The following is a 23,649-nucleotide window of genomic DNA, read 5'->3' as shown; positions in this document are numbered from 1 at the left end:
ACCTCGCCTTCTAGTCTTACCTGAGTTCCAGCACCCTCGGTTGACTCGAGTCATCTGACCATCACTAGTCACTTACTCTGTGTGGTCCTGTTTTCTCCTTTGTAATGAACAGAAGGGGGCACGTGAGGGCTCAGTGCCAACGGTGGCGCGTGCCCTGCACCCCTGCCTGCTCCATTTCATACCTCCTACTGCTGCCACACTCCAGGGGGCTCTCCTTGCCTCCCCATCCACCCACCTCCCTCCCTGCCCTGGCAGTTTGCACAACTCCACCCAAATCATTTTCTATAAAACAAAGGTGGACCTGCCAGCTGTTACTCAAAAATCTCTTTTCAGCCCACCTCACCACCAGGACAAAGACAGTGCTCACACCTCAGCACACCATGGCTGGCTTGCCAATAATTGTGAAGTTGGGTGCTATAGAGCGTGGCAGGCTAGGCAGGCAGGCAGGGACAAGTAGATACTTCCTTGAGATTAAGGCTGGAGGTAAGGAGAGGGCCAAGCATGGCGGTGTCTGTAGGCCAAGGCTGCCGGAAGCCCGGGGACTTACGGCTCCAGCCAGACAGCCTTGCCAGCATCCCAGGGCCTGCTGGGTGGATTCCCTGCAGGTGTAAGACTTGGGGCAAGTCTCTTCCCCTCAGTGTCCTTACTGCAGAAATGGAAGCTGTATCTCCCCTATTTTACCGAGTAGTATAAGGAGTGGAGCTCAATCTATGTAAGATGCAGAGTGCTGTACCTGGCACAGGGTAGGCCCTTGGTGAGCAGTGGCATCCTCCTTGCCGTTTACTCGGACTTGCCTCATGGCACCAATGCTGGGTTCCCAGCTGGGGTGGTAGAAAGAAGCTGGCACCCCTTCCCCCCCATAATGGGATCAGGCCAGGCATGCTGGTCACCCTGGGTCTGGCACCCACTGATACCGGATGGGAAGGGCTTAGGGCTGGGCCAGAGGAGGCTGCGGCGTTGGCCCCACCAAGTATAAATAGGCAGACACCACCAGGATCACTGGCCAGCTTTGAAGTCAGAAGCAGCACTGCTTCTCGGCTCCTGGCTTGCCTGCTGCACTGCTGATGGCTTGTTAAACGTGTCCATGACACCAGGAAGGTGCTGGCTATTGTGTGGGCTGGCCTATGACTGTCTCTGGTAAGCAGAGTCTCCTTGATATCCTTCCCGAGCAGGGGACATCTGGCAGGCTTGGCGGCTCCAGATGGGCAGCTTTAGCACCCCAGCCCCGGGAGGAAGCAGCATTGTGGTCCAGCCAGTCATTGGCTCATTGTGCTGCCCCTTGCTCCCCAGGCCCCTGTCCGCAGGCTGAAGGCTATGTCAGCTCCCAGGCCACTCGAGAAGATAGGTGAAGCAGAAGCTGAGAAGGTGATCTCCTTAGGGATGCAATCAGATGGCTGTCCTAGTGTTCTGGCCCCAACCCGCACTCTGGGCCTCTCTCCTCCCTTGCACATGTCAGCATCGATAACTGAGAGTCTCACTTGGCCTGTTAGCCTTCTTTTGAAAATTGCGGTTTTGTTCATATATAGACACAGGGTCAAGGCAGCTTGACGTGGTAGAAAGAGCTGGCTCTAGACACCAGTGCACTGAGCAGGCACTGGCTTGGCCTGGCTGTGTGCAAGTCTCTCTCCCCCAACCCGACTCCATGACCTTTTTTTTTTAAAGGAGCTGTGCTGGGGAGTTGATGAGACCACATGTGCAAGGGACCAGGCATGAGGTCTGGGCGTGATAAAAAAAATACGGTGAATGCTGCTGCCCAGTGCCGTTCAGTGGAAAGGCAGGGATCTTTAATATGGCAAGTGGCGCATCGAACCTTAGTAACAGTGTGTGACAATTTTCAGCTTGTTCGGTGCAGTCAGTCAGGTGTGAGGTACAGTTGGGAGGTGTGTTTTAAAGTGTCTGTAAATCATGGATCACGAACACCGCATTTACATGAAATGAGCAAACGGTTTCATCCTCCATCATGGCAACACTCCATGTCACACATCGCTTCTGGTACAGCAATTTCTGTCAAATAAAAACATTACGGTGTGTCCTCATCCACCTTATTCACTGGATCTGTTACTGTGCGACTTCTGGCTCTTCCCCAAAGTCAAAATGATTCAGGACATGGAGGCAGCCACGACAGCGCAACTAAAGACACTCACGAAAGAGGACTTCCAGGACTGCTTCAGAAAGTGGCCAGAGCGATGGGATACGTGTGTTTGAAGTGGGGAGGGGGCATTTTGAGGGGGATTAATGGCAATGTGTCTTTTACTGTAATAATTTTTTTTTAATTTAAACATTCACCGTATTTTTTGATCAAGCCTCATTGTAGTAAGTGCTCAGTAATGTCTTCTTTTTTCTCCATGAAAAAGCAGCTGCCTTTGGGAGCCATGCCTTGGTTCCTCCTGATTAGTCACTGACAGGAGGTTTAGCTGTATCGGTGCCTAAGTGATGGAAAAGAGGAGCAGGGAGGGACTCGGTGGGGATAGGCGATCGTGAGGGTGGGGGGATCTGAGAGACAGGGCCCCTGCTCAGTGGTGGCTGGCCCAGATTTGAGAAAGACAGCTGTGGCGGTCTGAGAGCTGGGTGTGGACAGCGGCGGGCAGAGCGCCCCCTGGGCGCTCTGTGATGGCCGCCGCTGGGCCTCCTCACCCTGAGCCTCTCGAACTTGCTTGACAAAATGAGATGAATTGAAGGCTAGTTTCCTTTCCTGGGCTTACCCCAGGGGATTTCGATGAGGCTGATCCTTGCTGGCAGCATACTTCCACATCAGAAATCTCATCTGTTCACCACAACAACCTTGGAGGCGGATACGTGTGTCTTGTTTCCCAGGAGAGAACACTGAGGCTCAGAGGAGTGGCTTGGCTTGCCCAGGGTTCCGTGTGGCCCTGCACTCAGGAGAAAGAGGCTGGCCTCGGTGAAATGTTTCCTGTGCCAAACAAGGAAGGGTGGTACCCGAACATCAGCACCCCAGGGGAAGGTGTCAGCCCTGGTGGCCTTGAACTGCCCTGGAAGTGTTAACACCCCATTTGCGGAGGGGCCTCAGAGAGGACTTTGATTGGAGGAAGAGGGGAGACCTGAGGGCAGCCCCCAGCAAGTCGGTCTGAGTATGTGTTAGTGTCCTTGCTTTTCTTCAGCAGCTTCGATAAGTCTCTATATCTTATAGTTTCTGGTTATGTTAGAAGATTCCCTGTCCCAAATGGTGCTTCCATTCTCCACTTTAGCTTCTCTAGTTTGACATTCTTCCACTCGAGATCCTTTCCTCTGGGTAGTCATCTTGCTACCAAGTCTTGGGTGGTCTTGCCAACATCAACACCCCTAATCCTAACAACAGCCTTTTTCAGAAACTGAAAGAAACTGAAGTTCAGAGGAGTCCCTTGCCAGGTCGTAGAGCTGGAAGAGGCAGAGTTAGGACTCAAGCCTTCCCAGCCCCTTTTCTCATCAGGAGGATGCCAGTGCTCCCGACAGCAGACCCAGCTCAAAGCTCCATTTCACAGCTCACTGCCCCTCTTTTTGGTGCTGCTTCTCCAATTTGAATCAGAATAGTCACTTCAGAACTTGGGCAGTTCCCAAGCCTCATCATGGGAGCTGGGCCCTGAGAGACACACACATGTAATGACATAATTATGTGCACCAGCAGCCAAGTCCCCACTCAAAAGCTGGAGACTTTGGGGACTCACCTGGCACATAAGCAAGGGGCTGGCTTCTATGTGCAGCCAGTGACTGCTCCCATTTCTGAAGGCTAATGAACGAAGCAAATTGTTCACGCAAACAGTGAAAGTCCCCCTTTAGAGTTATTGTTGGAACTGTGCTGGCCCCATTTCAGCATTGTTCCCCAAGAGCAAGGCCTGCTGAACAAATCCCACATGCGTTGCCTTTGCTTTGACGTCACAATGATTGATTTCAAAATGAAAAACCTCCAACTGTTCCCTGGTTTTTCCTTGTTGAATGTACTGGTGTCTGATCTCTGAGACCTCTCCTTTAGTGGGAGGAGTGTGTAATTTGGAAAGGAGCCCAACTGTTGCACATGCACACATACACATATTCTGTGGGTGGATAAAGCTAAGGAAAGCCATCTCCCCAGGACCTTGCCTTCAACACCCTCAACAGATAACGACCCTGCTCTTCCTGAAGCTCTCTAGAAATGTAGCCCTTACTGCCTTCATCAGGAAGGGCTATTGTCCCTCTCCCAACCAGACTTTTAATTCAGTGAGGTTTCATGCAGCAGACATTTCAGTCCCCTCTTAGCACCCACCTCACTCCTGCCCCTGGTAATTTCTGGAGGGGGTTTGTTCTGGGCTGCAGAAATGCTCTTAGGCCAGCTCCTGCGGGGCAGCTGGTGCAGGCAGGCTGCAGCTATGCTGGGGGGCTGGGAAACCTGCGCACGGGCGTCATTTTTGCCTCTCCTACCACTCCCACTGCAGCCCTCTGGCCGGCAGGCTGCTGTGGGAGATGCTATGTCAGCCAGCAAGGTCTGCTCACATCTGCGGGGCAGTGGCCAGTGGAGTTGGGGGCATGGACCCTGTGGTCCTGTGTGCTGCAGTTGAGGGAGATCCAGGGAGGGAATGTGGGACAGCAGGGTCTCCATGTGAATCCACAGCAGCTCTCTTTCTCCACATTGTAGACGGGAGCTGAGGCCCACACAGGTTAAGCCATAGGCCAGTCCCCAAGGCCTCCACACTAGGATTTTGAGCCCAGGTAGTCTGGCTCCAGAGCCCCAGCTCTAACCTACTATACAAGCAGCAGCTCAACCATGCCCTCTGGGATCTACCCTTCTGCTGCAAAACCTTAAAGCCACGTTGGACAGCAGCGCTCCAGTCTGCTCTTAGCCCCTTTTCTCTTTCCTCACACTTGGCCCCGTCCTCTTAGCCTTTGCCCTCAGTGTTCTCTTGTCTCTAGGATGCCACATTTTCCCAAGTGCAGAGGCCTGTACTGGAACTGGTTACTTGGAATTCACCAGCACCACCGATGGAGAAAGCTCACCCTTCCTCCACCCTCATTTTGTGAGTGAGGAAACTGGAGTCTCCGGGAATCAGTGGTTCACCTCACTTGCCTTTCACATGCTCCGTGTCTGGCCGCAGCACTTCATGGCAGCGTGTCCATGGGAAGCATATCTTCCTTTCACAGTAAGGTGCTCCAGCCCATCACACTTCCTGCATCGTGTGGCCATGCTCCACCTGTCCTCCCTGTCTGCATCCTTCCCTCTAGACAGCCCATGGGGGCTAAGTCCCTGCGTTTGGGGATCAGTTCTTCCAGAGGCCTGGGGTTTCAGCAGCTGGGACTGGGGAGGTGGGGCTGCCTGGTGCCCTTGGCCCACACTTGCAGGCCAGCTTGGGTCCAGCCAGTCATAGCCTGGCTCAGGGGAGCCCAAGGGATGGAGCATGCTATGGCTGGGCTCCTTCACTGCTGCCAAATCTCTGTCAGGAACCCCTTAGCTCTTGTTCCTTGGGGACACCAAGCAGCAGGAAAAACTAGAATGTGTGACTTAGGGTAAGTCTAACCTTGCTGAGTCCCTGCGGCACTTTTCTAAAGATGAACTAATGATATGGAGGCACCTCTCCCAGAATGTGGCTGAGGACAACTTATGGCTTTCATCTGTGGCAGGCCAGGTGGGGCGCAGAGCCAAGGGCCAGGAGTCTGACGGGGAGGGGGTTGCTGCGGGCGCCTAGAAGGATCCACCAGGCCGCTGGAAAGTGACAGTGTAGACTGTCCGTGGGCAGGGGGACACTAGCGGTCCTCAGACCAGGTTCCTAGAGATGTGCTGAAGGCCAGCGTCCCCACTTCACCATCTGACCTACAGATGGAATCAAAGACACCAAAGGTAGTGGGAGACACCATCACTCCCAGTCAACGGCACTGGTGTGTCTCTGGCCAAACCATAAGACGGGAGCACAGAAGTGAAAGAGACACTCCCTTTGAACCTGAAACCCTTTTTAAACTGCCACTCCAGCTCCAGTGAGACTATGAGGCCAGCAGCAGGAGGGAGCCCCTTGGGCCCTCCTCAGAGGGTCAGAAAAAGCCCATTCACTCCTCACCTTATCCCTGATACTTACAAAAATACTGTGGTAACGTACGTCACTGAACTGAATGGCACCACACCAGCGGGATTACGGGCCCTGCCAGCCCACACACTGGCCCACTCAGGGAGATGAGAAGGTAAACAAGAGGTGCTGAGTGCCCTCCACTTCCCAGCCCTTGGCCTGAGTTTATGGAGCACTTAGACCAACTTTGGGGTCCTCGCTGTCTGCCATGAAGGCCCTGAAGCTTTTTGAAATTCTCCTGAAGTTAATAGAATCAGTCTGCCCTCATTGCAAAACTCTGGCTTGGGGAGACTTGGATCTTCCACTGTCTCCATGGCATTTAGCTTGTTAACTTAATATTTATAACAAAAAGAAAAGGAGGGGGCAGGGAGGACATAGAAGTCTTGTGAAAGGCCTTTTTGCTAATGTGTAGCACGCCTGCCACCCCTGGGCTCTGGTCGCTGGGAAGCCCAGCACGAGGCCATTGGAAAGCCAAGCAATGGGCCGGCTGTGCTCCAGCTTGGGAGAGACCAGCACTGGTGTGCGGGACAGGGCAGGTTTGCTGGCTCTCTCTTTGATGAGCATATTCCCCCAACCACATCCACTAGGGTGATTTTCTTTTACTCCCAAAGAGCCACCTTCTCTCACTGGTTTCTCCTTCCCACCTCCATATCGTGTACATATTTACTGGAACCTGCTACAGATCAGGGCCATGTAAGTCTCGAGTTGTTTGGACAGGACTCCCGGTCTGTCTGGTGGGGGAGACAGACAGACCAGCTGGGAGAGGAGGGGCCTGCATGGGGGAAAGCTGCCTGAAGGAGGGTGTGCTCAAGGTGAGCTCAGAAAAGGAGGGAGGGAAGTGTGACAAAGGGGCACGAGAGAATTTTTTGGGGGTGGGTGACAGATATGTGTATGTTCAGCAGCTTGATTGTGGTGATGGTTTCATGTACACATATCCTAACTTATCAAATTATGTACCTTCAATATGTGCATGCTATTGTATGTCAGTTGTGCCTCAATGAAGCTGTTAAAAAACGAAGACCGCAGACATGAGCAAACACTGCACGTGTCCCAACAACCATGGTGAGGCGTGCATTCAACATTTACTCCGGCATTCAGGGAGCAGCCAGTGAGCGAATGCAGGCGTAGAGGAGAAAGACATGTTTTTGCCTTCACGAACCTCGTGTCCTGGTTGGGATCAATGAAGAGTAACAGATAAAGCTGTGACATACATCAGGGAGCACTCTGCCCTCTGAAGATAGAGACAGGCAGTGGGGTTGCAGAGGGGCGGGGGCAGGAGGCAGGGTGCAGTCAGCCATGGCCTCTGAGGACACAACCAGCAGGAAGGCCGGGACTGGGGGTCCTTGCAGGGCGCCAGAAGCTGGCACGGAAATGGAGCACCCTGTCTGCCAGTCCACAGTCCACAGGCAGTGGGGCAGAGGCAGATGTAAACATCACCTTTCCCTAGGACATGTATGAGTCCCTTGAAGCAGGAGCTTTGCTTTGTTATCAGGCACATGGTAGGCTCTCAGTGGAAGAAAGGGAGAACAGTACTACGAATGTGGTGAGGCCTTGCTGTCTGAGAGAATACCTGCCTGTGTTACTTGTTTGGTTCCACTGCTGCCTTTAGAAGATGGTTCTCTGAGTAGGGTGGAAGCTCTTGGTACAAGCACTGTCCGTCTTCATTTCTCGGCCAGCTGCTGTGCTGGGGCAGGTCTTGTGTCTCAGCCACGTCTGTCTCAGGCTAGCGAAAGCCGGGGACGCTTCCATGCTGCCCCAGCAAGCCCAGGACACCCTGGGAGTACCACCTGCCCGCTTCTTCAACTTGGCATGAGTCAGCCGTGGTCTTGTTCTGCTTCGCAAAGGCCCAGCAGACTTGGGTTTGCGTTTCTGCTGCACCACTGACTGGTGTCCACAGTTCACAGATCTTGTCTCTGAGTTCAGCTCTGCTCTCTCTGAAGTACGGATGAAAAACCTGTAAACAAAGGTGCTCAAGGGGTCAGTGGCCCCCCTAATGCCTCGGTCAACAAAGGCTGAGGGGCTCTGCGGCGTTCTCCTTCTCCCAGCGATAGGCAGCCTCAGAAGCACAGGCTGAGTTGGGGACAGTTGGCAGCAATGACCGACTTCAGTCATAGGAAATGTGGAATGGCTAGTCCAGAGCCATTGGGGTCCTGAGCACTGACTGTGCAAGACTGAGCTGCTGAATGTGAGTAGATGGGCCCTGCCTCCCAGGCTCCTGGCCATGCTGGGCACGCAGCTCCACATGCAGGCTATTCTGGTGGGTGTGGGGACAATGGTCCTGGGACCTAGGAAGCCTAGGAAAGTGTTTGGGGCTGGTGACATCTGTTTGCCCTGACTCTGCATGTTTGGAAGTTCAGAAGAACCATCTGCATTCAGTTCACCCAGCAGCTTTGCTGGATGCCCACTGCAGCAGGAGAAGTAGCATCCACAGACAGGGCAGAGCTGGGCAGGGACGGCAGAGCCCACAGCAGACCTGGCCTCCAAGGGTTCCTCTGCGGGAGCCGAGTCCTGAAGGACGAGGAGGAATCCACGTATGGGAATGAGCTTTGTGAATTATAAAGGGCTGTGCAAGTGGAAATGATTATTCTTATCGTTATTTGTATCCGATTCATCCATCACCGGGGAGAGGAGGAATGTGAGTACCTTTTATCTGGCGCTATGAATCAAATAGAATAGGATATGTTTTTCCAAAAGGTTTTTAGGGTAAATGGGACAGTTTCTGCTTTTCAGAACAATCCATTTGGGGTCCTTGGCTGAATCTTGGGCAGAAGTTTCTGAGGCTGAAGACAGCCCAGCTCACGGGGGCCCCCCAGGAGTTTCCGCCTCAGAAAGGGCTCCTGGTGGACGTGGCAGGTCCCACCACTGATAACACCTCCAGCCTCCACGCTGCTGCCTGTGCCAGTGCCTGCTTGGGCCAGACCCTGTCCCCAGAAAGTACCCAGGCCAGTACACGGGGCCTGGAGAATAAGGAGGAAGCTCCCGAATTTCTCCTGTGGCCCCCAAGGCCAGGTGGAGCATGGGCCCCACTTCAAAGAGCAGCAAATCTCAGGAAGAAACTGTCAGGCCTGCCGAAGTCCTCTGGGGGATGGTCTGGTCTGGTCTTTCACACACACACATGCACACGCACACGCACATCCCTACTTCTGTTTTACACAGAGGCCCAGGACCTTCCTGGCACAGGCCCTGGGGAGGAGCTGGGCAGGGCAGGGGTGCCACCTGGCACTGGTCTCCTGGCCATGCCCCCTTCCCCAAAGCGGGTACCTGAGCTTTGAAAGGCCTCAGGAGAGGGAAAGTAGCCCTTTAGTCTTTTCTATGCTCACTCTCTGGGGAGAAGGTTCAAGATGAACACAGCTTGTGGTGAAATCAGAGCTGTACCAATATGACTTTTTCATGCACACCTGTGTCCCTCCTCTCAGCCCAGGCCTCCACCAGGAGGCGAGGGAGCACGAGCTCAGCAGCAGAGTGCCCGTGGACACTGGGGAATCAACGGAAAATGGGGCTTCTGCTGGGATAGAGAAAGGAGGGTGTCGTGGAGGAGGGAGCAGTGGGGCTATGTCGTGGATGTGGGCCAGGCCAGGGAGGGGCCTCTGGGCAGAGTGAGTAAAGCCTTGGGCTAAAATGCATCAGTATTACCATCCCCACTTCACAGACAAGCCATGTGACATACCCAAGGTCACCCTACATGTGGGCTACAAGTGCCTATATCGGGTTGGGGTGGCAGAGGCCAGGTTCTCAGAGGCACCGCATGGGAGAGGAAACCAGAGAGAGGGTGAGGCATCTTCTAGAAAGCCTGGATGCAGGCTCAGGAGTCATCCTCTCTGCCTGAGGCATCTGGGAAAGCCTTCATGAGGAGAGTGCCACTAGCAGTCATTAGACTAGTGCAAGGGGCAGGCTGGGCATGATGGCCACGCAGAGGAAGGCATAGGCCGGGCGGCTTTGGATTTTCAGCTACCACTGTCCTGTGAGCTCTGTGACCTTGGGCGGATGGCCTAACTGTGCTGTGCCTCTATTTCCTCATCTGTAAAGTGGAGGAAGTGCCTCTCGTGTTGCTGCTGTGGGGCTAAGCATATTGATCCACAGAAGGCTCTCTCAGCGGCTTGGCACCCGGCCCAGGCTCAGGAGGTGTCGGTGGTGGCGGGTGGCAATGGTGACGAGGGCCCGTCGTCATAATGGCTTCAGTGCCTTTCATTATCCATAAGATGGACTCACCACCTGGGAGGGGAGGGCCTTGGCCTTTTCCAGCACACGCTGATGCTTTCTCTCTCTGGGGCTGGGTGTCTGGGCACAGGTGATAGACGACTACAACGTGATCGGCCGCTCCCTGTTCAAAAAGGAGACCAACATCCAGCTCTTTGTGGGGCTCAAGGTGTACCTGTCCACTGGGGAGCTGGGGGTCATCGACAGCGCCTTTGGCCAGAGTGGCAAGTTCAAGGTCCACATCCCCGGTGAGTATGCTTATTTTCTCTTGCTCGTGGATGCTGGCAAGTCACGGAGAGATGGCAGAAACAGTGCCCCTGACAGTGCACCCTTGGCTCAGGGTTCTAGGCCTGCCTGTGCTGACACGCAGGTACCATCGCCTCTGGTCCCACCACTTTGTGGCTGGAAAGCGAGTGGGTCCTAGAGGAGCCTGCTGTGGAGTCAGCATCTGGTCTGAGCCAAGGTCAAGGTCTGAATCTGAGTTCTCACTTCACTGTGACCATGCAGGACCATGTGGATATGTCACATGGTTATCTGTGAAGTAGGGATTGTAATGCTGATCTGACAGGCAGTTCGGAGGGAGAGAGTTGGTGATTAAGAGCACCAAGGGCCTGGCACACTGTCTTGGTAGCCAGTAGGATTTCCCGGAATGTGAGTTGCTACCTCCTTTTGAGACTAGCAGGCCCTGCTGAGCCTCCACTCAGTCTGAGTTGGGCCTTGTCCACCGTGGGATCAAGAATGTGCATTTGCTGCTGGAGACAGAGTCATTGGATTTCGTTAGCTCTGCCAGCTCTTCCATCACTCGTACGCTCTTTCATCATTCATGCACCCTTTCCACACCCATTTTTCTGAGGTCCTACTGCGTACCAGACATGGTGCTGTGGTCGTGGGAGGGAACAGGCATGAACCAGTGAGGACAGACTTTGTTGCACAGAAAAATAAAGCAGGGAGAGGGCTTAGAATTGTTGAGTATACAGTCTGGACAGGGCAATCAGGGAAGACCTGTCACAGGTCTTCCTGTGAAGAGGTCACAGTCAAGTGGAGGCCTGACTGAAGGAAGAGAGGGAGCCATCCAGACACCGAGGGAGGAACATGCCACCGATAGGGAGGGAGACAAGTGCAAAGGCCTTGAGGTGAGGATGAGCTTGGTGTGCGTTTGAGAACAGCGCATTGGGCAGGAGTGGCCTGAGTGTGGAGATGTGTGGGACCCCGGCCACGGCTCTGCTGTAGTCCCTGGTGGCAGGGTAAGGACCAACGGGTGTTTCAATGTTAGCAAATTTATGGAACGCACCATGAGCTGCTACGTTTCATCCTCCAGTATTGTGATATGTCAATGATCCAACATACAGCAAAGTTGAAGGATTTTACAGGTAACTTCATGTCAGCATGTTGCTATACTCTGCATAGCTACAGAACTATGCGTCAGATTCTGTGAGTGATGAAAAGTCATGGGGAGTTTTGGATCAGGTCATTGTGGTGTGTAGCTTTTTGAGTAAAATCTCCAGATAGGGTGGTACCCTGGCCCCAGCTAGAAAGCAGGATTCTCAGCTCCCTGGCCACTCACATGTGAAGCCAGCACCTCCTCTCCTGAGAGCCTGGCTGGAGCCTTGCCTCCCAAATCCTTCCTAAAGCCCAGAGGGTCATATGTGGCATTTGCCCTCTCATGAGGGAGGGTAGTGGTCACCAGAGGCTTGCTTCCCTGCACACTTGCCTCTGCCATTTGTGCCCCAAAGCCCTGTCAAGGTGGGGCTGAGCCCCATCACCCTATAAAGGAACTCCCTTGGGGTTAACAAGGCGACACATCCATGGGAGCCTCCAGCCCTGAGGTGGGGCTTCAGGCTCCTGTCCCACCTCATCCACTGCTCCTCAGTGGCTCCTGGTCCTCACCTCAGCCAAGCTGGGGCTCTCAGTGCCCTGCTCCGGGCTCTGGAGAACACGCACAGGGCATGAGCCAGGCAGGCCAGTGTCCAGGCCTCAGTCCCCAGGTCCCTGGGCGTACATCTGTGGGCGCTCTCTAGGAAGGAGGAGTGCAGGGTCCCAGGAGAGCAAGAGCAGAGCTGCCTGGAGGGGGAGGCTGCACCCCAAAGCACTTGCCCCTCCCCCAGGCTACTTGGGGCCCTGCTGGTGCAGACAGAGGGGAGGGTCTATCTGTTTGCTTCTTCTGGGAGTGGACAGGATCATGCTGACCTTCCCCTCAGTTCTCCTTCCTCTAGCCCAAGGCAAACTCAGAGTTGGGGGTGTTCCCAGAACAGGCCAGAATGCAAGAGGAGGCTTGTTTGGGGGCCCTGAATGCTGGGTAGGAGTGGAGGGAGGGGAGACATGGTGACGCTGCTTCAGTCAACTCGAGTTCACATTCCTTTGTTAGGTCAGTTTTGCCGATTTAATAGGTCTGCTTCCTGTGTGTGGCTTTTAAGCTTGTTATTAAATATAACTGGTCAGATTCATCCCACCCACCCCCACTGCCCGCTCTCGACCCCCTGCTTGTCTTTTCCTACCGATTCCTCCCATAAAGATTACTTGTAACCTTTTTGAAGTGCCTTAATTGTGAAAGACTCTTCAGTAAACCAGAGCCATCCAGTGCCAGGTGGAGGAGGAGAGAGCATTGCTGCAAGTTGGGAGCCAGGGGAGAGAAGCCCAGGGTTGTGCTGCTGCAGCTGAAGGCTGCCTGGAGCAGGGCGCAGCTCAGGGGGCCTGCCCCAGCTCTCTGCTCGCTCGTGGATGCGTTTCAGCACAGCTTACTGGCCCACTGGCCTCTCTGCTGGCTCTGCAGGGTGACCCATCTGGGGAAGGCAGACTGAAGAGTCCTCTAGAGTGTCCTGCCATCTACCTCCTGACCTGCAAGCCCAGAAGCTGTTTCCAACCATCTCAGTTATGGTTTGCCAAGCCACAGTGGATGGCTTTCCATGGAGTAGGAAATGTTGCTACACAAATGAATAAACGAGGGAGTTCAGTGGAACAGACTGCACTGGAATGAACAAATGGGTGAGCTCAGGCCTGTGGGAGCCAATGAGCCTGGTGTTTGGTTTGCTGTGGGCCTCCCCATAAATTCCTCCAACGTAGGCAGGCGTCAACGTCATTGGACTTCTTCAGCACAGCTGTCTCCTGATGACATGGCTTTGGGGGCTCTAGTTCTTTAAAGACAACTTTAAAGGAGAAGACGTCAGTCCATCCAATTCAGCAACTCCAGCAGAGGCTCGGGCTAGGATGCCAAGATCATTCTGACAGAGTCCCGCCCTAATGCACCTCCTTTGGGAGAGATGAAGGCACAGACCAGCAATTTGTGGTCAGCTTGGCTAGTGTCCATAGGGGCACATGACCAGGAACTGGGGTGGGGGTGGGCAGAGTGGCTATCCTTAGGAAGAGTCAGGGCAAACTTCCCAGAGGAGGTGCTGTCCAAGCAGGGATTGGGAAGGAAGGGGAGAAAGACGCGTCTGGAGAGGGCTGGAATCAGATGTGTGGTGTTCTCTAGAACCCTGTGGCCAGTGGGGAAGGGCATGGGATGGGGAGTGCAGGTCTGCCCCTGCTGCTTGCTCTGGGCTTCATTTTCTGCACTTGTACCATGGGAATTCTCACTTTGCCTCTCCTGGGACCTCATTCCTCTCTTGCTATCCGTACCATTCTTCAAGCCCAAACAAGACCCGCCCCCCTCCTCTGTGGAGATGCTCCTGGTGTTCTTCTCTGGACCCACAGCATTGCCAAGAAAACTCGTGCAAGAGGAGGCCGGGGCTGGGAAGGCAGAGAGCACCTCTGTTTAATACACCTCATCCGCATTCTGCAAGTGAGGAAACTGAGGCCCCTTGCTCACAGCTGCACAACTAGTAAGAGCCCAGAATTTCTGTATGCCTTTTCAGTCCCCAGGGGGACTGCACAGTGGCTACCAAAAGCTAGGGGCACAGAGGCACTGCCAGCTGGCTCTTTTGTCAGAGCCCTTCAAGCTGTCTTTCATAGGACTCAGATTCAGGCAGATCACCTCAGAGCCCTTGCACCAAAACAGTGGGCATACAGCGTCACCTTTGTGTCCCAGGACTCAGAGGGGTGGCCCAGACCTCTGTTCATCTGTCTTTCATCAGCTGTTTATTGGGCCGTTCGGATGCTAGGGGAAACAGAACCTGGGCCAGAGGAGGGAGGTACTGAACATGGGCTGTGGAAGGAGAGTCCTAGGGCACCCTCCTGGTCTGAGCACTCATCAGGGCAGCACCACCCCTCTGCTCTCAGTGTCTGGCATAGGTTTAGAAGGGTGGGCAGGCCAGGCCAGGGCTGCAGGGGCCGCTGGCTCAGTTCCTTGGAGGGTCACCTGGCTTAGCACAGGGCGTGGCCTCCAGAGTCAGGTAGCCCAGGCCCCTCACTCTGGCCACAGCCTCTTCTGATTGTGGCAGACTGCTCCCCACTTGGAGCTTTAGCCCCTCAGTGCTAACATGGAATGAATAATTTTTATTTTCAGGGAGGAAGTGCGGCTTAGATCACATAATACCTAACTGTGGTATCTGACCTGGGACAGGTACTCTGTAAGTGGTGCCTGGGGTGATGTATTGTTTTTGCCCACCAGACATCCGCCCTCACCTGGGTACCAAGTGTCCACTGAGATTTCTCCTGAGGTCTCCTTCCTTGGCTTATGGATGGCTGTCTTCTTCCTGTGTCCTCACATGGTCCTGCCTCTGTGTGTGTCTGTGTCTTAATCTCCTCTTCTTACTTACAAGGACATTAATCCTGTTGGAGTAGGCCTACCCATATGATCTCATTTCACCTTAATTACCTCTTGAAAGGTGCTATCTCCAAATACAGTCATATTGGAGGTAAAGAAGGTTAGGACTTCAACATAGGAATTTGAGAGGAGTCACAATTTAGCCCCTCAGAGTTGGGAAGATGAACGGTATGCAACATCCTCCAAGCATTTGTATTTTGGCAAACCACAGCAAGCTGTGCAGGGAATGTGTGAAGTGACAGGAGAGTGTCTCTCAGAACCCTAACAGTCTGAGGAAAGGAAGGCTTCCCCAGGCATTGGCCTTGCGCCAGGCCTCAGAGGGTGAGGAGGACCCCTTCAGACGGAAGTGGGCAGAGTGTCCCAGGCAGAGGAGGGGTCTGAGTGACACTGTGCTAAGGTCCGCCTGGCTGCCTGCCACTTGCAGAAGTTAAAAATTGAGAGACAAGGTTGGTGGAAAGAAAAGCAGGTTTATTCAGAATGCCGGTGTGGGGACAGAGTCCCAGAGAGCAGTTTCCAGGCTCTCGGCCTCACGTGGAAAGGTGCTGGCTCAGGTAGTAAATGGCCATCAACTGTGATTGGATGGCCATCAGCTGTGGCTAGTTGGCCGTCAGCTGTAACCAGTGAGCCATTGGCCACTAATATAACTGCCGTGGCTACGCCAGCAGCAAATGGGGGCTAGCAAGAAGATGGTGGCTGAGCTAGCAAGCGCAGATTGCAGTTAGGACAGTGTGGGTTGTGGACAGAGTGGCTCCTGCTTCCTGTGTCTCCAAACCAGCCGCCAGCAAGAATATAGTGGTATGACTCCCCTACCTATGGCTCCGTGGGTGTTCCTTTTGGCCTCACCATGTCCTGCATTCTTATGTGGGGAGCGGGAGCAGAGACCCCGCAAGTCGCCCCGCACGACACATGGCGCAGCGAGCAGGGTGTGGGGTCGGCTGAAACTCTCCGGAATGTACTGGAGCAGTTCACACGTATAAAAGCTCAGTTTCGTAAGCAGGGTGTGGTGCCGGCCAAAACCTACTGAAGCATGGTGGAGCGGTTTGTGCGTGTGAGAGCCCAGCTTCAGGAGGCCCATGAGGAGCGACACCAGGAACGGGAGGCGCGGTCTGCCTGGGAGACTCAAGCCTCCAGCTGGCACATCACCCTCTTGGCCATGGACGGTGTTGTCCTCCTTTTGTTGATCTGCTGCGGCCTTAGGCTCCGAGGGTTGTGGACACCTTCCACGGAGGCCTCCACCCACTCAGACACCTGGCACGGAGAGCAAGATTCCGACCAGGTAGGAATGGAGTCTGACTCTGGGCAGGAGGACGTGTGGCCCCCACACAGTGTGTGGTGTCCAGTGGCCACGGTTCTCAGGAGTTGGACCCCCAAGGAGGGGTGGGAGGTTAGGGACGGCTCTCCGGCCAGCGTGGAGAGGGCCCTGTAGGCTCTGGCTGAGCGGTTGCCGGAGGAGGCGAAGGCTACAGCCGGCCGCGTGGGCTGGATGTTCCTCACGACCTTAAGTCTCAACATGGAAAATGCGCTTAATGAAATGGCCCAGGTGCCGGACCAGGTATCCCGGTTGGAGGCACTGGAAGCTCGGGTCCGCCTGTTAGAAGAGGGGCCCCACAGTGGAGACTCTGAGACAGAGGCGGAGGAAGCGAGTGGAGACAATGTAGCTCCCAAATCCCAAGCCCCCCAATGTTGAAGCAAAGGGTAAAACATGAGCAACCTTTGGGCCCCGGGGGCGTTGCTGCGGGCAACCCAGCTGTGACTGAGTTCACAACCTACACCCCTTACACTCCCACTGAGTTGCAGGAGCTGGGGAGGCAGTACAGACAGAGCTCTGGACAGCCAGTCTCGGCTTAGCTACTACGTGTATGGGATGAGGGAACAGACAACATTCTCTGCTCCCCAGGTGAGATGGAAAAGCTAGCCTTCGTGACAGTGCATCCGTCCCTGTGACAAAGGTTACAGAACTGCCATAGTTTGGCCCAAAACCAGGGCAACCATTCTCTAATGGAGTGGCTCACTGCTGCGGTACGCACAGTATGGGGACAGGCTGGCGAACTGCCAGACACTGTGAGTAAATGGCAGTCATATACAGAACTTACTCAAATCATCCAAGAAATGGGAATGAGACATGCTGTTTTCAACCCTAATATGCAGGGGCTGGATGACGAGCTTTTTACAGCCAGCATGAGAGATCTGGTTTTGGATACTGCACCTGCGAGTGCTTTTGGATCCTTGGTTGCCATTCTTACGCCCTATGTGGGGTGACGGATCCATGAAGTAACAACTGCCATGGCCACCCTAGGGGATGTTGAAAGCCGGAGGTGAAGGAAGTTAAGACAGGAGGTCCGCGCAGTTGAGACCTGGAAGCCCAAATCAAAAGTAAAGGGGCGAGGTCGCAGGCCTCAGAGAGTAACACGCGCACAGATGTGGCGTGATCTCGTGGCAGCAGGGGTCCATTGGGAAAAAATAGACTGACAACCCAATGCACTCTTGTTGGAACTTTGGAAACAGTTGCGTCCGGAACAGCAATTCCGGAGAAGCCTAAAGGAGAAGTCTGGTAAAGCACGACCCCCGTGTCCCTCCAGGACTTTATGCAGCCGCCTGAGGGCGACTCCTTTCAGCTTGATTAGGGGTGGGGCCAAGGTACCCGGTCAGAGGGGAAGAGCAGGGACCGGAGGCCACCTGTGGAACTGTCTATACACTGGTCCCCTTCTAATATGCAGAGGGTTTTGGCCCTAGTTGACACTGGCACAGACTGCAATCTTGTTTATGGGAACCCAGAACTGTTCCTGGGACCAGCAATCTGCATTGATGGCTACGGGGGAAAGACTGTGACTGTGAAAGCTGTTTCCTTACCACTGGGTATAGGAAGGCTTCCCCCTCGTACCTACAAGGTGTATGTCTCCCCCGTTCCGGAGTATATTCTAGGGGTGGACGTGCTACATGGCCTCAGCTTACAGTTGTCGGTAGGAGAGTTCCGTCTCCGGATCTGGGTGGTGAAAGCCGTGACACGCAGACATGCTCACCACCCTCCTCAAGTGTTGCCACAGCCCCGGTGAGTGGTTACAGTGCAACAGTACCGCCTGCCAGGAGGGCTAGAGGGACTGGTAGCACCCTAAGAAGCCCAGGAAGTCTGGCTGTGCCCAGAAGGACTGGTGGTGCCCTGAGAAACCTGGGCTGTGTCCAGAGAGCCTGGCTGTGTCCAGGAAATAGCATTCACCTTCAGGCTCCTCGCGCAGGGCCCCTCGTGGAAGACGCTTATCACGTAGATTGTGAGGTGAGACCATATAGGGGTGGAGTGTGGGGACAGAGCCCCAGAGAGCAGTTTCCAGGCTCTCGACCTCACATGGAAAGGTGCTCGCTTCGGTAGTAGATGGCCGTCAGCTGTGGTCGGTTAGCCAATTGGCCACTAATGTAACTGCCGCAGCTGCACTGGTTGGTGAGTCGAGTTGAGTGGAGTTGGTCGGTTGGCAGGCAGAAAAGCGGACAGCAGGTCGCACGTCGTGTGACTCCAGCTTCCAGTGAGACTATAGTGGTATGACTCCCCTACCTATGGCTCTGTGGGTGTTCCTTTTTGGCCTCACCATATCCTGCGCTCTTATGTGGGGAGCAGGACTAGAGACCCCACAGGCCGCCCTGCACAACAGCCAACAGCCGGCATTCTGGGAGGATGGCAGACTCCTGTCCAAAGGCTGTCTCCCCGTTCGTAGACTGGTCACAAGGTGTTATAGGCAGGTAAATAGGAAAGAACAAAGGAAAGCAGGCCTCAGGGCTAATAGTTGAGAAGTTGTCTCCTGGGGTCTTCTGAGGCCTCAGGTCTGCCTCACTGTTATTTTAAATCTTATTGTCCGCAGTTGTCTACTAGGGAGTTGTGAAAACCTGCTAGTGTCCAGGCACCTGACCATTAAAGAAGCTGCTCTTTTCAGGTTTTCAAGTTAGGATGTTTGTTAATTAACAAGGTATGGGTAGCCTTGAAAAAGGGAACAAACAGAGTTCTTCAGTTAATCAGTGAGGAGAGAAACAAAGAGGCAACAGCTGAATATTAGGATGGATCAAACTCCAAACTAGCTAAGTTTAATTACATTATTGATCTACCAAATTTCACCCGTACATGAGCAGAGCTCTGAGGCAGAAAAAATCAACACCTGTCAGGGAAAGCTGGGCCCAGGGACCCAGCAGGTGACGGGGCTGCAGACTGGCTGGGGCTACCATGCGGGACCCAGTGAGCCAAGGAAAGACATTTGTATCTATCCTAAGTGCAGAGAAGAGCTGCTGCAGGGCCTGTGGTAGGCAGCTTACAAAAATGCCCTGATCTACCTGCTGTGTGCTGGCACCTGAAAGTGCGGGCCCCTCCAGGCAGGGCCTAGGTCAGGCCACGCCATCCCAGTGGGCAACCACCGCTCAGCTTCTCGGGTATTATGGGGCTGCAGCCACACTGCGATCAGGTCTCTGGTTTTTCAAGAGAGACTGGGAAACTGGGTTTTTACATGAAATTTTCCAGTTCTCAAATGTGGGCCACTCAAATGTGGGCAGCCTCCTCTTACTGCTGCAGCCCTCTTCCCATTTCCCTGAAGGGCGCACTGAGGCTCAGAGGAGCAGTGTGGGGACAGAGTCCCAGAGAGCAGTTTCCAGGCTCTCAGCCTCACGTGGAAAGGTGCTGGTTTGGGTAGTAGATGGCCGTCAGCTGTGGCTAATGGTTGTCAGCTGTAACCAGTGAGCCATTGGCCACTAATATAACTGCCATGGCTACGCTAGCAGAAAATGGGGGCTAGCAAGAAGATGGTGGCTGAGCTACTAGCAAGAGCGGATTGCAGAGAGGCGGATTGCAGCTAGCAAGGGGAATTGGTTGGTTGGCAGGCAGAAAAGCGGATAGCAGGTCGCACGTCGTGTGAATCCAGCCTCCAGTGAGACTATAGTGGTATGACTCCCCTACCTATGGCTCCGTGGGTGTTCCTTTTTGGCCTCACCATTTCCTGCGTTCTTATGTGGGGAGCGGGACCAGAGACCCTGCCTGACGTCCCTCATGACAAGCAGGATGACTGGTCCCATGGACCCCTGAGACCCCAGATGGAAGTGGGCCTTTCTCATGGACACCATTCAGCTGAGAGGCTTCTGGAAAACCCAACAAAGAGAACTGAAACTCATCTTGGTGCCAAAGGGAGGAGTCACAGGAGCCTTGAGGTATTGTGGGTGTGGCCATGTTCCCATAAACAGGCCTGGGAAGAGAGCCATTAGGCTGTGTGTTCCCTCTGGGGATTGAAATGAAACTGGTCTTCTTTTCCTTTAAAATGTTTTCTCTGCATCCACCCACCCACCCACCCACCCACCCAGTCGCAACTGCAGACTCTGGAGAGGATTCTTGGGTAACCTGTCCGTGGAATTTCACCAGAGTTCCTAGCCAATTGCCTCAAGAATAGCCCCTGCCAGGAGTAAATTGACTTTTACTGAAAGATGTTGGCAGGGCTACGGTTGTGCCTGCTTGGCACTATCTGCCCGCTCTGGGATGTTGGAAGCTGGGTACTTTCAAAGAACAAGAGCTTCAGAGTCAGGCAGACCTGAGGTAGAATTTTAACGTTTCTGAGCCTCGATTTCTTCATCTGTAAGATGAGTTATTTTGAGAGTTTTTCCTCTCAGCTTTTAAGTAACTTCAAACATCCAGAAAAGTTAAAAGAATAGTTTATTGAACACTCATTCCCTTAGATTTCACATTTGTTAATATCTTGTCACATTTGCCTTGTGTGTGTGCGATATGCTGAACCACTGAAATGTTAGCTGTGGAACTCAGTTGCACCTTTATACTTCACCACGTGCCCCAAAGGACTAGGGTATTCTCCTCTGTGACCACCATGTGGTTATCCATACGATTATCTCGTGAGAAATTTAACTTCAGCATGGTATTATCTAAGATAATGTTTCCTGATTTCCCCAGTTGTCCCCATAATGTCTACATGTATATATATATTCCCCCCCTTCTTCCCCCCCTTCTTCCCCCCTCCCCCCTCCAGTTCAAGCCACTGTTTCTCAGTTGTGTAGGACACAGCTCCCTGGCCCATGCTGAGCCTTGTTCTCCCCACCGCCCCATGCTGAGGCAGTTGGTCAGCCGCTCACAGCAGCTCTCTGGCTGCCTGCCGCTCACGCTGGCCACCGGGCTGCTCCTGGCAGCACAGCAGCCCATGGAGGCTCACGCTGACCTCCAGCTGCTCACGGCGGCCCAGCTCCAGGGAGGGCCGTTGTTCACAATCTTAGCTGTAGAGGGCGCAGCTCTCTGGCCCGTGTGGGAATCAAACCAGTGACCTTGGCGTTAGGAGCAGGTGCTCCAACCACCTGAGCCACAGGGCCGCCCCCCCCCCCATAATGTCTTTTAAAACTTGTTTTCCTGATGGAGGATTCAGCGAAGAATCACACCCTGCATTTGGTCGTCATGTCTCGTAGTTTTATAATGCTGACACTTTTGGATTCTAAGTCAGTTGTTTTCCAGACATGCTCTTAGGGTCTATGTCTGTTTCTTCATGACTAGCTTCCAGTGTGCATATGTAGAAGGAACCCCACAGAGGCAATCTCATGTCCCTCTTAGTGCATCACTTAGTACATGCAATGTCCGTTTGTCCATTGTGGGTTCTGTAGGTTTGATCACTGATTAAGGTGCTTGTTAGGAGAGTCAATGAGATGAAAACATCCCATGGCCCAGAGATAGCTGATACAAAGAGAGTGCAAGGCCCATCCCTCAGCAGCTGTGCCCATGCATGTGGTGTCTCTGGCCTGCATAGAGGAGGGCATTGGGAGGTCTCTTTGGAAGTCAAGATTAAGGCCCTGGTCTGGCAGCAATGAGGCAGAGCTGGCTCTATAGGACTCGATCCAGGGTGTCCCCCTACTCCCTGCAGACCCATGGGCTAAGCCAGGACCTGTGGAGGAAGGAGCTGCTGCTTCCCAAAGTCTTCAGGGTGCTCTCTCTCTCCCTCTGTCTGTCTGTCCGTCTCCCTGCCCCCATCCCCTTGCTCCAGTCAGACCTGAACACACCGAGAAGTGGTCTCTGCCCCTCCTCATGGGGGCACAGCCTGTCAGAGATGGCTACAGAATGTAATAAGCTCTCTGGTGGGCCTACGGGCCGTGGGGATGGCAGGGTGGAGTGGGACCAGTAAGGCTTGAGCTGGCCTTGAAGGTGAGGGGGTTTCCCCAGGTAGAGAAAGGGAGGAAAGGCATTCAGGGCAGGGGGAACAGAGTATGCTAATACACAGAGGCTAGGAAGAGTGTGGCATATTCTTTGCTTATTATAAGGTGTAGGACATTGTTCTAAATGTTTTATATGGTACAACTCATTTAGTTTGGTGTGTTTAAAATGGTGGTTTTTAAAACCATTTTTTAAAAAGCAATGGAATATTTTTCCTAAACAAAGTCTTACATGGAATCAAAGTCTTACAGTTGAGCCTCTCAGGACCCTCCCACTGTTCACCTTCAATTCCAGACCTCAGGCCTGAAGCCTGAGGCCCTGAATCGCACCCTTGGCATCTGACCTTTGTCAGGCAGGTCAAGGTTCTTCCGCCTCGGCATGACTGACATTTGTTGCGGGGTCATTACCTGTGCACTGCAGGATGGGTGACCGCATGCCTCGCCTCTGTTCACCGAGTGCCAGTAACACACACCCCTCTGCCCCCCTCTCCCATTGTGATAACAGAAAACTTCTCTGGACGTTTCCCTGAAGGGCAAAATGGCCCCAGTTGAGAACCACCAATCTAAGGAGAGGGAGGGGCACAGTCATAAAGCTCTCCCTGGCAGCTGAGAGGAGGGGGCGAGACTGAAAGCCTCAAAGCCGGAGCAGCGGACACGTGGAGAGCAGGCCAGGGGTGCGGGGTAGGCTGTGGTGACAGAGTGCCTGTTGGGTGCAGAATAAGCAGGGATGAGGAGGGGGCATCTCGAATAGCTTCCACCTCAGGCCTCCTCTGGTGTCCTGTGGCCAACAGGCCCTCTCCCAGGGACGCCTCAGGTCACAGCCCACTCAGCATGGGGGGTACACAGTGCTGTGCCTACTTCATCTCTGAGGCCTTCTCTTCCGGGATGTTCTCTGGGCACTGGAGAGTTGGGACGCCCCTGAGATCTGGACCCAGTAGCCTTAAGAGGTGGGAGAGGCTTTTGCCAGCCTAACATAGGCCAGGAAACACAGTACTTTTACCTGGATTCTTACAAGTTGAGTGAAACTTCTTTGGGAAATATTTCTCTTTGTTTAGAAATCTCTAAAACTTTCCAATTTTTTTTTAGCACTTTTTGGTTTTAGGGAAAATATGTGTTTTTCATATGATTTATGCTGCCTGAATAAAGTCATCAGAGTAAAATGAGTATTTGTATTAACGTTTCAGGCAGTGGTAAATGAAACTTTTGTAACTGGCTAAGTACTATCTCTCCAGAAAGCCTTGATGTAGCAGCCATCCAAGCAGTCTTAAATACTTGAAAGAAGGTCCCAGAAACCAGAAGGCGTCCCCACATCCTCTCATGGAATGCTGTTGGCTTGGGCAGTTCTACTGGCTCTTGTGTCTTAATACCTGGTGCCCTGGACAGATGGTCATGTGCCCCGAAACCTCAAGGCCTTCAAAGAGACGTGCAAGGAATGAGAACTTCTCATGCGTCAGTTCTCCCACGTTTTGAATTCACCTCATTAACAGAAATATTTCACACGTGTTCAGAGAGCGTTGGTAGTTATAGTTATTAACAAGGCGGTTGGCTGGCCAAGGAAAATCTCTT

General features: G+C 53.5%; 1 protein-coding gene across 4 annotated transcripts in view; it reads left to right on the top strand.

Moving 5' to 3' along the window:
- Window positions 1-23,649, top strand: part of EEFSEC (eukaryotic elongation factor, selenocysteine-tRNA specific) — a 286,027-nt gene that overhangs the window by 226,465 nt on the left and 35,913 nt on the right. For all 4 annotated transcript variants that reach the window (XM_033087205.1, XM_033087202.1, XM_033087206.1 and 1 more), the window contains one exon: window positions 10,312-10,468. In XM_033087205.1, coding sequence (XP_032943096.1) covers window positions 10,312-10,468 — 157 coding nt within the window. The remainder of the gene's footprint in view (window positions 1-10,311; window positions 10,469-23,649) is intronic.

This window comes from Rhinolophus ferrumequinum, chromosome 19, assembly GCF_004115265.2.
Source record: "Rhinolophus ferrumequinum isolate MPI-CBG mRhiFer1 chromosome 19, mRhiFer1_v1.p, whole genome shotgun sequence".
In the NCBI taxonomy this organism is placed as follows: domain Eukaryota; kingdom Metazoa; phylum Chordata; class Mammalia; order Chiroptera; family Rhinolophidae; genus Rhinolophus; species Rhinolophus ferrumequinum.
This window is presented reverse-complemented; position numbering and strand designations above follow the sequence as displayed.